Genomic DNA, 17,460 nt, shown 5'->3' on the forward strand with positions numbered 1-17,460 from the left:
AGAGGCCTGCCAAATATGGTTTAGTCAGTGACACATGAGCATGGGACACAACAGGTATAGTCACTTGTAAACATCTTGACTCTCTAAGACTCTTAAGGATCCTGTAAAGAGAAGATAACATAAAGGGTGAAAAATTAATATTTATTATGAAAAATTTGTCTTCTGTGGAGAAAAAAAAAGGATAATCAAAATGTAGATTCCGCAGAAAATGTCTTTAAGTTCTGTTATTCATTATCTTATGTTAGAAAATAAGGAAGTTATTTTATTATTATTGCCAGAATTCCTATCTTCATCCCAGTGCTGGTGAAGTCAAAGATAAAACCAATCTACAGCTTCTACAATAGCCATCACTGAACTGCTTGCAGAACTTGCCTGGACACATTGTGAGCTCACCTGTATGCATTGTGAACTATCTGTTGGTACAGCGAATTGTGGTAGTGCTGGAGTATTTTTGCTGATGGTGTCACCGGTGGTACAATTTTTCAAAGGAGCCCTCAATTGGCTTAATGTCATGGCATTTTGCATCCTCCTCTACTAGTGATGGTCTAAAATTTGGGGGCCAACAGAGGTGAGGCAAAGAACCTCACCCCCCCACAGGTGCAAAGGCCTATCCACAAGTATGGCTGTATGCTGGACCGGTAGTCAGTGACGGGTATGATCCAATTGCAGTGGTACCAACCTAAGACAGGAGGCTGACGCCTAGAGGTCAGTTCATCCGATGACGGGTAAGGACCATATGTTGAATTGGACTGCCTAACAGGCAAGGTCCCTAAGCCACATGCTTGTTGTTTAAACAGAGAGGGGGAGATGTTGAGAGCCACAGCCAAAGGGGCCCCAGCAAACTTCCAGCTGCCAGCAAACTTCCAGCTGCTGGCTGATGATTGGCTCACAGCGGCCCCAGCAACATCTAGCTGATTGGCTCCTTGGCCCCAGCAACATCTAGCTGATTGGCTCCTCTGCGGTGATGCTCATTGGGCGGTTTCCCTGCCCTTTCAGACCACGGAGCTGCTCATTGGGGGACTTTTTTGGCTCCGCCCACGTGACCCAGCCAATCGGCCTCAAGAGCAGGAGGATTGTGGGAGGGGGAGAGAAGCTTGTGTGGGAGAGAGAGGCTTGTGGAAAGCCGGTGGTGGCAGTTGAGGCTCTGAGGGTTTTTCCTGAGAGGCTGTTTTGTTTGGCGTGTGTGGTTCTAAAAATAAAGTTAGTTTCTTTTGACAAGTGGCTCCTTATTGTGCCCAGCCAGACTGCGGCAGAAGTGGGGGCTGGGGATGTGGCTCGCCTGGCATCTATGCGGCCCAGGTTCGATCCTCAGTACCACATACAAAGATGTTGTGTCCGCCGAAAACTAAAAAGTAAATACTAAAAAATTCTTTCTCTCTCTCTCTCTCTCTCTCTCAAAAAAAGGAAGTGTTTACAAACTGCAAGAACTATAAATAGTAAAATTAACAAAACCTGTGATGGGCACTGATTTGACCAGAAGGATGTTTAGTTACTGGTTTTACTAAACAATGTTTTCACAAGCAAGATGAGCAACTGAGCAAGTAATAGTCTTCTAAAAGTGATGCTAGAAACAAAGACACTATATGAGAAGCAGAACCTTGCTTCTGATATAATAATTTTGGTAGAAAGCACAATTATTGCTGAGAGAACTTCCAAGGCCCTGCTTTTTTTCTTAAAAGTACTTTAAAAAAGGAAAAATCTCTCCCGGAAATCCCTCCTCCTGCACTTCCCCAACCAATGGGAACTCTCCGGGAATCCCCAGAAATCTCCACGAGAACTCCAAAATAGTGCGAGAACTCAAAAGTTGCAGCAGAGGCGGATAGTAATGCCTCGCCTGTCAATCAATACTGTTGGCAAAATGCCAGGGGCCATACAGACTCGGCCGTGGCTCTCAGCAAATTACCAAGATAGAAGTGGAGACAAGATAATTCAAAAAAGTTCTGGATTCAAGTTGGGATTTCTGCACTATAGTTCCTTTTTCTGCACAACTTAGTCAAGGGTCCAGCTGAGCCAAGGCACAGTCCAAAAGGACTTGCTAACATCACATTTAACTCTAGCTATATACACATCCATGATGTACTCAGCACATCATATTCTAGGAGCAAGGTATCTGGTGTCATAACTTTTTTTTTGCCTTCAGCATCCCCAAAGTGGGTCCTTTTGTTTTTTTAAATAGAGGGGTGTTATTTCTTAGCACAATAAAAGTCATATACTCAATTTGGTCACCCCATGTTGTACTGGGTCAGATTAATTAATTAATTAATATACTTAACTCCAAGATTATCTGGGGGGTGGGGAAGCAAGTTTAATTACCTGTGAGTAATATTTTTCTTAATATTTTTTAGTTGTCAATGGAAATTTGTTTATTTATATGAGGTGCTGAGAATCAAACCCAGTACCTCACACATGCTAGGCAAATGCTCTACCACTGAGCCACTACACCAGCCCCACCTGTGAATAATATAATGGAATTCAATCAGAATATTCTCAAAGATAATACTAGTGAGTATGCTTTCTTTTGGTGTCAAAAACTCATATTCAGATCATTTTTAATTGGTGTCATAATATAAGAGTCAGTCCCTTAAAATATGACCATTGGCAATAAAACAATTTCTAGGTTTTTGCATAACTTTAAAGCCTTGGTAATGAAGTGGTGGTTCTTGACCACTTGTACCTAGAACCATAAGGCTGCTTGTTAAAAATATAGCTTAATGAACTCAACACTAGATCTTCTGATTCAGACTCTCCAGGAGTCAGAATCAGGATTGCACATTTGTTTAAATAGACAAGAGTTGTTTCTCAACACAATAAAAGTCATATATTCAAATGGTCACCTTATGTTGTATTGAGTTAGATTAATGGAGTGAACTGTTTACCTAATTCAGAGACTCTGGGGAAAAAAAGGAACTTCAATTCCTGATTAACTTTATAGCAGTGTTTCTCAAGCTATAATGCAAATGCAGATTTTAATTCTGGGATGGTATCTCAAATTTTGCATTTCTTACATGATTCTGTGAATTCCTATATAGCGTGCCACAGAACCAAATATAAAATAATTAGTATCTTCCTAAATAAATTTTAATGAAAAGTAATAAAGTCTAAGGAATTATTTCTCAAGTGGTGGTTCTTGACCACCTATACCTAGAACCATCAGGCAGCTTGTTAAAAATGTAGTTTAAGGGACCCAACATCAGATCTTCTGATTTAGACTCTCCAAGGGTCAGATCTAAGACTGCACAATTTTTTAAAGTGCCACAGGTGATTTTATGCTTACTAAAGTTTGAGGCTACAGTTTGTCACTTGATGTCAGAGCTGGGTGGGAGGGGAGGGGGTCCTGGGGTTGTGGTTCAGTGACATGTGTGGCCCTGGGTTCGATCCTCAGCTCCACATAAACATAAATAAATAAAATAAAGGTATTGTGTCCAACTACAACTAAAAAAAAAAAAAAAAAAAAGATTGTCAGAGCTGGGCATGGTAGTACACACCTGTAATCCCAGCAACCTGGGAGGCTATGGCAGGAGGATCATAAGTTCGAGCCCAGTCTAGCCATTTAGCAAGGCTCTAAGTAACTTAATGACACCCTGTTGTAGCGCATTGGCAAAACACCCCTCGGTTTAATCCCAGTACCCAAAAAGATTGTCAGAAACAACAAATTTACTAGGCTAAAAAACACAAAAACAAAACAAATAAACAAAAAAATACCATGTTATCAGGATTCTCTTAAACAACTGAGGGCTACATAATTATTAAAGTTGTAAACATTGAATAAACATACAAAGCCTACTTCGTTAAAAAAAAGGTTTAAAATTTTGCAAAGACCTAGAAACTGTCATACTGCCACTGGTTATATTTTAGGAACTGATTTTGATTTTCTATAACACCAATTAAAGAAGGTCTGAATACCTAAGAAAAGCAAAAAGAAGCATAGTCACTAGTATTATCTTTAAGAATGTCCTGAATGAATTCCAAGCTATCATTAAAGTCCCAGGGATCCCCATTAAACCTAATTACACAGAAATCAGCTATTATCAATTCCAAAGTTCAGAGAGCCTCTGAACAGCCTCTTTATCATTTCCTTTTTCCTTTCTTATTCATCCATCCATCCATCCATTCATTCAATAACACTCAAGGATTATATGCTCAGTACATTGGAAGAGGGATACATTTTTAAGAACATACAACCTACCAAGACTGAATCATAAACAAACAGAAATTTTGAACAGATTGATAAAGAGTAAGGAGACTGAATCAGTAACAAAAACTCTCCCATCAAAGAAAAGTCTAGGACCTGAAAGTTTCACTTCTGAATTCTAAGAAGCATTTAAAAACTATCTTCTTAAACTCTTTAAAAAAAATTTGAAGAGAAGCAAAACTTGCAAACTCATTTTGGAAGGTCAACATGACCCTATCAATCCAGAAAAGGGCACAAGAAAAAAAAATTATACGCTAAAATCTCTGATGAATATAGTAGCAAAAATCCTCAACAAAATACTAGCAAAATGAATTCAACAGCATATTAAAATGAAAATTTACTCATCAAGTGGGATTTACACTTGTGATGCAAGAATGGCTTAGCCCAAGAAGTATTTGTACACTGAAAACTATAAAATGCTGTTGAAAGAAAATGAAGAGGACAAAAAACTGAAGATATTCCTTGTTTATGGTTTGGAATAACAGTAAAAATGTCCATATCATCCAAAGCAATCTTTAGATTCAACGCAACCTCTGTCAAAATTCCAATGACATTTTTTTTACAGAAACAGAAAAAGCAGTCCTAAAAAGTTTATATTATCACAAAAGACCCTAAATAGCCAAAGCAACCTTGAACAAAAAGAACGAATGTAGAGAAAGACATCATATACTATGAAGCTATAATAAATCAAAACATTATGGCAGTAGCATAAAAACAGACACATAGATCAAAATAACAGAATAAAAAGCTCATAAATCCACATATTTTTTGGTCAATTGATTTTTGAGAAAGCTTCCCAGAATATACTGGAGGAAAGACACTATCTTTAACAAATGGTCTTAAGAAAATTGTAAGCAGGACAATGAAATTAGATCCTTATCTTAAACCATATACAAAAACCAACTCAAAATGGCTTAAAAACTTAAATGTAAGACCTGAAACTGTAAAACTACTAAACGGAAACAGGGGAAACATTGGTCTGGGAATGATTTTTTGTGGAAGACCCCCAAAACAAAGGCAATAAAAATGATTATACCAAACTAAAAAGCTTCTACATAGCAAAGAAAACAATCAATGACCTAGAGAATGGGAGAGAATATTTACAAACTATACACCTGTTAAAATGGCTATTATCAAAAAGACAAAAGCTAACATATGTTGGTAAGATGTGGAGAAGATGTAACCCTTGTACACTATTGGTGGAATGTAAATTAATATAGCCATTACGGAAAAAATATAGAGGTTCCTCATTATTTAAAAAACAGAACTACCCATATCATCCAACAATTCCACTATTGGGTATATACCCCAAAGACAGAAAAAAATGGAAGAGATAGCAGCATTTCCATGTTCACTGCAATATTCACAATAGCCAAGATATGGAATCAACCTAAGCATCCCTCAATGATGAATGGATAAAGAAAATGTGATATATTCATTCAGACATACATACACACAAACTCTCTCTTTAAAAAAAAAAAAAAATTATGTGGTGCTAATAAAACCCAGTGCCTCACACATGTTAGGCAAGCGCTCTGCCACTAAGCTACAGCCCCAACCCGCTCTTTCTCTTTAGGGAGGGAGGGAGGAAGGAAGGAAGGAAAGAAAGAAATCTTGTATTTACAACATGGATGAACTTGGAGGACATTATATTAAGTGCCATATAACTAACCTGATTTAGCCATTCCACAATGTATACATATAAAGACATAATTTTGTACAACACAAATATATATATATATATATATATATATATATATATATATACACACACATACACACACACATATATGTAATTTTTATCTCTCAATTAAAACAAACACCAAAAGGCAGTAGGTACTGTACAATAAAGAGATAAGGCAGAACCTGTTAGGTGGAATCATAAAATTCCATCCCTCTGTGAATTTCTCATCTGCTATGGTTTGAATATTTGTCTCCATCCAAACTCATGTTGAAATTTAGGTATCACTGTAACAGCATTATGAGATGAGACCTTTAAGAGGTGCATGCTATGATGTAGGAAGAAGAATCTTGTCAGAAGCAACCCTCTTAGTCGCTGTCTTCCTGAACCATGAATCAATTTCTGTCAATTATAATTAACCCAGATTGTGGTATTCTGTTATAGCAGTATGAAATGGAGTAAGACACCTGATCTGTGAATTTAAACATGGCATATCATTCTCCAATTATCTTCTTTGTGGGAAGGTATTTTTGCGTATTTTGCAATTGAAATTAAGTTTATTAATCAGCTGACCTTGGATTTAACCAAAAGAGAGATACTCTGGGATGAGGATATAACTTAGAGGTAAAGTGCTTGCCTAGCAAATATGAGGCCCTGGGCTCAATCTTCATTACCAAAAGATAGAAAAAGAGAGAAAGAATGAGAGAGAATGAGAGAATGAATATGGATAACCCCAAATTCATCACAAGCCCCTGGACAGTAGCAGAAGAGGAAGTCAAAGATACTGAAAGCATGAGAAGGAATTGACATATCACGGCTAACTTGAATATAGAGAGGGTCATGTAGTATGGAATGCAAATGTCCTCCAGAACCTTAAAGTGGCATGAAGCTACAATTAGCAAGGAAATTGGAACCTCAGTCATAACCACAAGGATGTGAATTATGCCAAAACTTGAATGAGCTTGAAAGCAAACTCTTACTTCAAACCTCCACAAATAAAAGCCCAACCTGCCAACATTGATTTTGGCCTTGTCAGACTGATTAATTTAGCTGAGTCTAGACTTCTAACCTATACAACTGAAAAGTGGGTGTTGTCTTAAGCTGCTAAATTTTCAGTAACTTTTTTTTAGTACTTAGGATTGAACTGAGGGCCTTGGGCATACCAGATAAGTGCGCTACCAATCTTTTGCCTCTTTTAAAAATATTTAGTTGCCCAGACTGGCCTCAAAACTACAAGCCTCCTGCCTCAACCTTCTTGAGATTACAGATGTGTGCCACCACACCTGCTAAATTTTTGGTAATTTTTTAAAATACAGCAATAGAAGGCTAATATATTTCCTACAAGGAAATACCACAAAAGACAATATTGTTCATGACAATAGAGAAGTAAGCACAGGGAATTAATGAAGCAAGAAAAGAAGTGCCTAACTGAGGAAGAACGGATGGTAGCAAGATGAGGGAGAAGGAAAAAAGTCAAAAAGAAGAGTTGCTATGAGAAATATATAAGTTAAGAATGTAGAAGTTAGCTGGGCTCAGTGGCACATGCCTGTAATCCCAGCAGACTGGAAGGCTGAGGCTGGAGGATCGTGAATTCAAAGCCAGCCTCAGAAACTTAGCAAGGCTCTAAGCAACTCAGTGAGATCCCGTCTCTAAATAAAATATAAAAAGGGCTACGGATGTGGCTCAGTGGTTAAGTGCCCCTAGATTCAATACCCAGTACCAAAAAAAAAAAAAAAAAGAAAGAAAGAAAAGTAGAAGTTAGCCTAAACAAGCAGAACATAAATGAAGAAAACTGAGTAAATCATAAATGCACAATTTAATTTTACAAAAAATATAAGATGAACAACCATGTAATCACCACATTGCTTAAGGCATAAAACAATTCTAGTGATTCAGAAATATATCCTGACCCCTAATCAACAGAACTCTTTCCTAATTATAACTCTCCCCTTCTCCCATGAAGTAACCACTTATTTTTAAGGTAATCACTCCTTGCTTTTCTTTATTTTAGAATTTGTGTTTTTTCCTGTTTTTGAACTTCATTTGAATATATTTGTATTCATATATATGAAAACATATATTGTGTCATACTTCATTTGCTCAACATTGTTTCTATGATTCATCCATGTAATCGTATGCAGCTGTAACTCACTCATTTTCACTGCTGTGAAATCATATAAATAGGTATACCACAATTAATTTATCTACTTTTTTGATGAATCACCTGAATTGTTTTCATTTTGTCAAATATAAGAAATGCTCTAAATGTTCTTATACACATATCCTGGCATGTATATATATATATATATATGTATATATATATATATATATATATATATATATATATATATACACATACACACATACACACACACACACACACACAAATTTCTTTGGGGTATATATGTCAGAGTAGAATTTCTGGGCCATAGAATATATGCTTTTTAAAAACTGTTCTAAATAGTGCCTAATTATTTTCAAAATCAATTTACCAGTTCATACTCCCATCAGCATTGTATAGGTGTCCCCACTGTTTTACATTCTTTCTAGTACTTGTATTATCAGCTTTTAAAATAGCACCTCAGTGTGGATTTATTTTCCATTCCTTTAATTACTAGTGGTTGAGCACTTTGGAATTCTCTTTAGTTCTACCATTTCAAGTGTTTCCTCAATTTTCTATTTGGTTATCTTTTCCTTGTCTGAATAAATTCTACATATGCTCTGCATATTTATTTGTTGTATTTATTGGAAATAAGTCCTCTCTTCATTGTAACTTATTTTCACTGTCTATGATGTACAAATCATTTTCTAAAACCTCTTTTAGCCTGGCATCATGGTGTACACCGTAATCTCAGGGATTTGAGAATCTGAGACAGAAGGACCACACAATTGAGGCCAGCCTGTGCAATGTAGTGAGACTTTGTTTCAAAACAAAAAATAAAAAGGCCTGAGAATGCTGCTCCATGGTAAAGTGCCTGTGGGTTCGATCCCTAGTATCCAGAAGAAGAAAAACCACCACCACCACCACCAACAACAACAACAAAAACACCTGTTTTTAATGGAAAAACCTATAATCAAATTTTTGTAAGAAAAAAAGTTTAAATAAACCAATTTAAATCCTTGGTTTAAGACTCTTCAGAAAACAAAAATCTGGAAATTTAGAATAGCAAAGAAGAAAGTTAAAAATGAGTAAGGAAATACCTTAAATTTTTAGGACTAGTTTATGATTCTAAAATTAGCAGCATTATATTTGATACCCCTGGCTTCATCAGGATTTCAAAATAATATTCCTTTGTGTGAATGACTACATTTACCAAACATTTTTTTTCCAAGTATGACTGGAATAACTCATAAATGAACTGAAAATAATAAATTTATATGCTACTATACTACTTTAAAGTATTTGATGTTATGAGATAGCATTAACCATCAGCTCCCTAAGACAGGCACTGTAAAAATTATTGGAACTTAAGAAATTCTTGGCTCCGATGCTGTTGCCATTCTTCTTAGTCTCAACATGGATTCTGTGGTCCCTATAACTCATCTTTCTCACCTTTCCTAAAGGCATCCATCCTACTATTTATACTTCCTATTTAAAAAATAATTAAAGTACAACGAAGTCTGGATTTCCCCAAAATTTAAATTTCAATCTTATTTCAGTTTTATACTCAATAGCCATGATCTCCCTGCCCTCCCTGTGACCTTGTCTTTTTTTTTATAAAGCACACATATGTGTGTGCATGAAACTTAAGTAACACAAGTCTTTTACCTCTTAAGTCTCTTTCCCATTGTTTCAATACCAGACTTGTACTTGTTTCTGAGGCAGAAGAGAAAGAAAGCATGGGGATGAGAATATAGATACATATAGAGAGATATAGATCCTTCATTTTAAATGTAAATGGTAGACACAGTTGTAAAATGAGTCATAAAAATTATATATGTTACACGTTCTGAAATGTATTCTTAGTATCCCATATTTGGCTTCTGAATGCACATTTCCATAAAGGCTTGGTTAGAACAGTACTTCTGAAACTGAGGTATGCAATGGAAAGTAGATTATGGAAAAACAAAAAGAATAATCACTATAGCAAATTACTTCTTTTGGACATCCCTAATGGTTAGTTTAAAACCATAGATTTATATTAAAACAAGCATAAAAATTTGGAATGAAGTTCTTAAAACAAAACAAAACCCAAGCCTCTAAATTGCAAGTTTCTTACACAGCAACTTCAATCACTGTAGCCCAGATCTCTATGGCAGGGGTACTTCAATAAAGTTTTTTATCATTTTCTCCCCTCTCCACCACACTCCCTCTTTCTTTAATTTGGGGGGGGGGGGATGGTTACCAGAGACTGAACTCAGGTGCACTCAACCACTAGGCCACATCCCCAGCCCTATTTTTTTTTTTTAATATTTTTTTAGTTTTAGATGGTGCTGAGGATCAAACCCAGTGCCTCACAACAGCAAGGCAAGCACTCTACATACAGCCCCAATCCTTATTTTGTATTTTGTTTAGTGACAGGGTTTCACTGAGTTGCTTAGTGCCAAGCCATTACTAAGGCTGGCTTTGAACTCACGATCCTCCTGCTTCAGCCTCCAGAGCTGCTGGTATTACAGATGTCCGCCACAAAGCCCAGCTCCTCTCTCTTTATAAAGAGACATGCAGGAGATCATGGCTGTCAAATATAAAGAGGTATGAAATAGGAGTTAGGCTGACTATCATGTTCAAAAACAAGTGTTTGTGGGTAGCCTGTAAACATAGCCAGGCTTTAATATGTAACACTTTCGATGAGGAACTGCTTTTGACCTCTGCTTGTAAGTTAAGTTTGCATAAGTTTTTAAAATTGCCTATTATTTGTTCAAACAATTCCAATTCTGGGAATTTACTCATTGGCAATAATAAGAGATATAAGAAAAGAGTTATATAAAAGGATACTCAAAGTGTTATTTTATAAAAATGCAAAATAAGAAATAGCCTAATGCCCAAAGAAGTATGATTTATAAAATAAATAATACAGAAGCAAATTTCATTTCTATTCAAGACATTATGTCTCAATATCTGCTACTACACCCTCAGTCCCCAACCTTTTAATTTTAAATAAAATTTTTTTTAGAAGTGATCCCACTATATTGCTCATAATGGCTTCAAACTCCTGGGCTCAAGTGGTCATCCTCCTGACTCAGCCCTTCAAATAGCTAGGACAACAGATGTATGCCACTGCACCTGAAGCCAAAAATTTTTATTAATAGCACATATAGCTAGTGAATATCACACTGGAAAACACAGTCCTAGAATAATTTATAGTATATGTATCGTGACTGATACAAAGTAGACAACAATGAGGATCCAAGAAGAACCCATATTTCCACTTAAGACCTGGCACTCCAGTGCATATTTCCAGGAATTACAAAACCATAAATTTGCGAGTTACAGATTGCATCCTTGAAAAATTAAATGGTATTTTAATATCATCATCTTCTTACCTAAGAAACAAGTATTTATTTCATAAAGTCTCAATCTTTATGACTTTTAATAATACTGCATTACTTTGGCATACCCCCTACATCTTAATTTGTTTTCTTTAGTGTGTGTGTAATCTTACTTAGGTCTCTCTCCCCAACCCCATCCTATGCTCAACCATATACTTTCTCCCAATGCTGAGTGCTTGGTTTCTTGTTTTCTATCTTCCACTCAAAAGAGGTTTCTTACAGCTTCAATTATGACTCCTGCTTGCCTTCTGTGAAACAGTATACCACCTCACTACAAAACCTAAGCACATCATTTGAGAATGCTTCTTTTACATAAAATAACTTAGATGGTTTTTAGGCTTTATGATTCTATAAGTCTAGAACAAGTCTGGTTATGGAATCTCATTTCTGTTTTTTTCATCAGGTTAAAAAATTAGCCTTATAAATGCTGGCAATTGGCTTTTCTATTCTTTTCACTTTTCCTTCAAGAATCTTAAAAATTCTGTGATTCTTGAATTTATTGATGTAGCCCTACTATACTCCAAAACTTCAGATTTACATTTCTGTTTGCTGCACATGATTAACTAGAGGTGTTATCAACCCTTTAAAGATATCACACAAATCAAAGAAATTCTATGATTCAAACTTCTTTGACAGTGTGACTTGTGTTCAAAACCACAAGTATCTGTATTAGAATCCTCTTTATATCACTTATTAGCTATGAGATCTTGATTAAATTACTTAATCTCCTGAGTCTCAACTTTTTTAGGGATGAAAAACAGTACTTACAACTCATATGGTTGCTATAACTTCATGAGAAATACTTACATCTTAACACAATATCTGAAATATATTAAGAGCTTGTTATAGTTTGGATTTGAAATGTCTCCTGCATGGAAGGATTGGTCCCCACTCCGGGTGTTACCAAGAGATGGTGGAACCTTTAGGAGGTGGGAATTGGTAGAAGAAAGTTATTGAAGGTGCCCTTAAAGAGAAATTGGGACTTCAGCCCCTTCTCGTTTCTCTGCTTTCTGGCCACCATGTGATAAACATTCGTGATAAACCATGGGATAAACTCCTCTGCCACATGCTCCTGTCAGGATGCACTATGCCACCATAGGCCCAAAGCAACAGATCAAGGGACCATAGTCAAAAACCTCTGAAATTCAGAGCCAAATTAAACCTTTCCTCTTTATTTATTTATTTTTATTTGTTTGCTTGTTTGTTTATGTGTGGTGCTATGGATTGAACCCAGAGCCTCATATATGCTAGGCAAATACTCTATGACTGAGCTACATGCCCAGCCCAACCTTTTTATCTTTTAAGAATATTATCTCAAATATTTTGTCACAGAACAAGAAAGCTGACCAACACAAAGCTCAGTTTTAGCTTCAATTAGCAAAAGCATTACCAGATTTAATGGTTCAGATATTTTTTAAGTAAACTCAATCAGCATTTGTACATTTTTTCATTGTCCATAATGAACTATTTTCATTCCCTTGTAGATTTCAATTATTTCTGGAGCCAACCAACTTATTAGATTGTTAAATACCCATGAGGCCTCTTCTTATTTTTGCCCCCCCCAATTACTTAGCACAATACCTAATATATAGAAGTTCTGCTAGTAGTTAATTCAAATAATCTTTACACCTACCTATTTCTTTTCAAGATTACTTAAGTTCTTGGTCCTTTCTGTATACCTACAACTGTCAAAGTCCCTTAATCACCAAATATGAACAAATAAATGAATAAATGTTGACCTGTGTCTAAATCTATCATCAATCTAGCTTCCTAGATATGTGAAAGGGTGCTCTTTTATTCTCTGATCCAATAATTTCTTCTGACCAAAATGGCCTCACCACAACATCGAGCAGTCTCGCTGTTGGTTTATTTTGTATCAAAACATTCTACTGAAATTAAGCAGAAAACGGAATTTATTAGCTCACATAATTTGAAAATCCAAGTATAGCACTAACTTCAGGCATGGCTATTGATCCCACTGTTCAAACACTGTCTCTTAGAACATGGTGTTTCTTTTCATCTTTTGGCTTTGCCTTCCTTTTACTGGCAAGCTCGTATTCTATTTTCTAGGGCTCAAAGCATGCCTCTTTCTCAATAGTTCAGAAAAAAAAATCAGAATTAACATTCATGTGTACTGATAGAAAAATGTGCTCATCTCTGAACAATCACTGTAGCTAGAGCAATGGACTATACTGATTGGCCAACAGTTAGAACTGAGTCATGTGAATATCCTGTGCCAGGATGAGATTCATGTAACTGAGAGGGGTGGTTCCCTAGGAAAACTGAGTTATTGCTATCAGATGAAAGGGGAATGAACAGTGGATTGGCAAAACTAACTGATGACTCCTATACCCTAAAACTTTTTGCATGCTGTCCACTGGATCTGGAATGGCTTTCCTTCTCATTTCAACCTACCCAAACCCAAGTTATATCTTTTCTGCTCCAAGAAGTTTTATGCAATTTCCTCTAAGATTGATCCTTGATCCTTGTTCACTGGATGCAGTCACCTATTCCCATATACATTTCTCTTTTCCTAAAGATCTATTTAAAAAAAAAAAAAAAAAAAAAACGGGTGGAGAAACTTTAAGAAAATGTTCCTAATAAGTTATATTCAGGTCCAATTACAAACAGATTAAGTAATATGTTCTGTTTCCTAGGATATGAACTCTTGAAAGACAGCAGCTCTACCATGAATACTCTATACACTACAAAAGAACAGTCTATGAAGCAATTTTGATGTAATTTTACTTAGCTTTAAATTTCCTGCAGTGTCTAAGCAAAATATTTTAGCTACTATAAATCTGAATTCATCAAGTACATACAAAAAAGCAAGACTGGATTTTGGAGTTACCTCAAACAAGGCTCCAATCCTGACTAATATTCTCTCCCCTGCTGCCCTTTAGCTACAGGTCTTTAAGCAAATTATTTAACATTTCTAAACTTTGATTTCATTATCTGTAAAAACAGGAAAAGTATACCTATTTGCACATGGAAAGGCTGCTTCACATAATAGAGAAACTAGATGTTTCTGGGTTGAAATTCTACCATTAATACTAGCTGTATGACTTTGAGTTAATTTCTCACATGTAAAGTAGGAATAATAATACTTAATTCATGGGCTGTTGAAAGCAATGTGTTCTAAAATACCTAACAGTGAAGGGTAAATAGTGAACAACCCAAAAAAATGATGTTATCAGCTTTAAATTATCTGTTAGAAGCTTTTTGTTCAAATTACCAAGGTCTGCCAAAGATGTTAGAAGTAAGTCTATAATATACTTTGTAATCTTCTTTTCAACACTTTTGACCAGATAAAGTATCAACCAAAAATACTGGTTTATATAGAAACTATGGTATAAAAGTGTGGATAATAACACGTATAAAAATTCAGAGCACAATGCAGCAATTATAGCACATGCCTGTAATCCCAGCTCCATAGGAGACTAATACAGGATTGACAACTTTCAGACCAGCAAGACTCTGTCTCAAAATAAACTAAAAAGGGTTGGGAATATGTAGTGGTAGAGTGCTTGCCTAGCATGTGTAAGGCCCTGGGTTCAATGCCCAGAACTCTTAAAAAAAAAAATCATACCATAGTAACATAAAACTTCCTTGGGATTACATATTAATCTTCACAAACACCCTTCAGTCTTTTGTTAATAAAATATTTCTTAAAAGCTCAACATATTGCTCCTAAAATGATTTAAAAGTAGGTAAGATAATGATCTAGATATACTCCTATAATCAACTTGTTCTTTAGATTCAGGTTTAATGTAATACTAAAATGACTCACAACAACATGAAATCACTGTGTCACATAGTCAGGTCCTCAACAGAACCAAAAAATTTGTGGTCTGAATGACAATTTAGATTCTGTCTGGCAGAACACATACAAAAGACAAGTGACTGCTCACATTGACCTTAGCAAGAAAGTTTAATTTTAATATCATTCACTTAAAAAACACAAATTCAGTACAACTGTTCCAAAAAGAGAGTAGATAAGCAGGCATTTAATTTCTTCCACTTTACACTACGGGAAAAGTTTCTTTGGAAGAATTAATTTCTTGAAGTAGTTTAACAGTTCTGTTTGTTTTTCCAACATGAGTGAATCACATGTAACACTTAACAGTCTTTAATGAGTGCACAAAGATAGGAAAGGTGTTAACTGCAAGATTACAAAATAAATAAAAAGGAATGAATAAGAGACAAAATACTGCACATTCCCTCACTGCAAAAGCACTACATAAAAATAAGATATTTTACTACATCATGTGTAAGCGATTGTTTTCCTTTGTGTAAAGCATGAATAGACTCAACTTTTAATCTACTCCTTGAGGAAGCTATATTTTAAACACAAGAGAAACATATTACAGTAAGTTGAGTACTTCAGTCAACATTCAGTCAGACATTGTTTCCTACCACTAAGAAAACCAAAAAGACCTAATTTCCTATTTTCTTTTCTGTGTTCAAAAATATGTAGAAAGCAAAGTAATACTTCAAGTAAAAGGTAATAACAAATATAGGCAATCTATCTTTTCTAAGTAATTTTCTTCCCTTCATTTTCCCCCTTTTTTTCTGGAAGACATTAAGAGTGGGGTTGGAAAGTAATAGGATTCTGAAGGGTGGGCTCTAGTTATTTTTACAAGTAATTTTGGCGAGTCAACCAGACCGAGGCGGAGAAAGAAGTTGCGGCTTTTGAGTTCACATTGAACACGCGCACATACACCCACCCCAAACAACACTTTCAAAAAACACCAGGGCAGAGATCGTTCCTTAGCTGACAATACAGCGACCAGAGACGACACTCCTGCTACTATAATCTAAGAGGGTGCTGCACTCCCAAGTCTCAGCGAAGTCAATTTGGCACCCCAAATCCGAAAGGGCCTGCAGAAACCGGCGGGCAAAGTTCTACTCAGCAGTGGCAGCTGATTTATTTTCTAGGAGAGACTAAAAAGTCATCCCCTTCCCTGAGAGATGCTGCCGCGCGCCGCCTCGCGCCGAGACGTCCGGCCCGCAGGCCCGGAGGGCTGGGTGGACTGGGGCAGACGTCTTTCCCCCTTTACCTGGGTCCCTACCCCAAGCCTGTGGGACCAGCTGCTTTAACTACCCCGAACCCCGCCTGAGTGGGAGGGCTCCCCCGGCGCCCGGATCTCAAGTAGTCAGAGATGCCGCAGCCCCGCTCACCCGCCCGGGTGGTGTCCGTCAGGTCGTGGTTGGCCGCTCCCCGGGGAAACTCCCTCAGTTTCCGGCCGCTCAGGCTCAGCACCCCGGTTACTGCCGCTTCCTCCAGGGCTCGATCGAGGGAGCGGCTCCACGAGCCTGGGCCAGGACCGGAGCCCGCCCCGAGGCTAGGGCCGCAGTTAACGCCGGAAAGGTTACCACCCGATGCCACTGGGCCAGAGTACTCAGCAGCCGCTGCAACAGCGACCAAGCCCGCGGCCGCCATTTCCCAGCCGACAACTCTCCGGCCGCCGCCTCTGCGCATGCGCAAACAGAACTGATGGGTGGGCGGGGACAGGGGCTCCCAGACCCGGGACAATTCCCTTGATAGGCAGAGCTTTGATGCCCCTTCGCTGGGCCGGGCTCCTGCCCCCGCCCATATGGAGGTTTTTCAAGGGCAATCAAAACAGAACCCGCAAACCTTCAGTAGCCCCCTACATGGCTCACAGTATATATCTAATACATCTCTACAAAAATCTTTAACGCTCCTCACCAAAACTTCCTTGCCTGCCTCCCTCAGGAGTAGAGGATTAGGATTAAAGATTCTTTCCTAGCACTGTTGCTGCCAGAAACTTGGGGAGTGTGAGTGAACTCTGTATATAATCTAAAACGTTTCTCAACTTGTCATTGTACTACCAGATGATCCAATTAGAGATTTGCGGGTTTACTATTAGTGATTGAGGGAAAAAATTATGTGCTAATTTGGCTCTAAATTCCATCACTCTTGTTGAAAGGGTTATATAAATATCCTCCCTTTTATAAAAGAACTCTTATGAGGACACACAATCGTAATTGTCCTTTAAACAAGATTTTATGGTTGTAAGAGCAAGATGAATAATACTAAAGTCTAAAATGCATGTCTGTTTGGAAACATGAGAAG

At 37.1% G+C, this 17,460-nt stretch overlaps 1 protein-coding gene across 13 annotated transcripts in view; it reads right to left on the reverse strand.

Moving 5' to 3' along the window:
- The window catches only part of Lrch3 (leucine rich repeats and calponin homology domain containing 3), a 126,100-nt gene extending 109,264 nt beyond the window's left edge, over nt 1-16,836 (reverse strand). For all 13 annotated transcript variants that reach the window (XM_046458100.2, XM_046458099.2, XM_058583535.1 and 10 more), the window contains exon 1: nt 16,545-16,836. In XM_046458100.2, the coding sequence (XP_046314056.1) occupies nt 16,545-16,806 (262 nt within the window). In that variant the 5' untranslated portion in view covers nt 16,807-16,836. The remainder of the gene's footprint in view (nt 1-16,544) is intronic.
- Between the last annotated feature and the right edge of the window lie 624 nt (nt 16,837-17,460).

Source organism: Marmota monax, unplaced genomic scaffold (assembly GCF_021218885.2).
Source record: "Marmota monax isolate L192 unplaced genomic scaffold, Marmota_monax_Labrador192_F-V1.1 WCK01_AAM20220418_F8-fsc00052, whole genome shotgun sequence".
Taxonomy (NCBI): Eukaryota; Metazoa; Chordata; class Mammalia; order Rodentia; family Sciuridae; genus Marmota; species Marmota monax.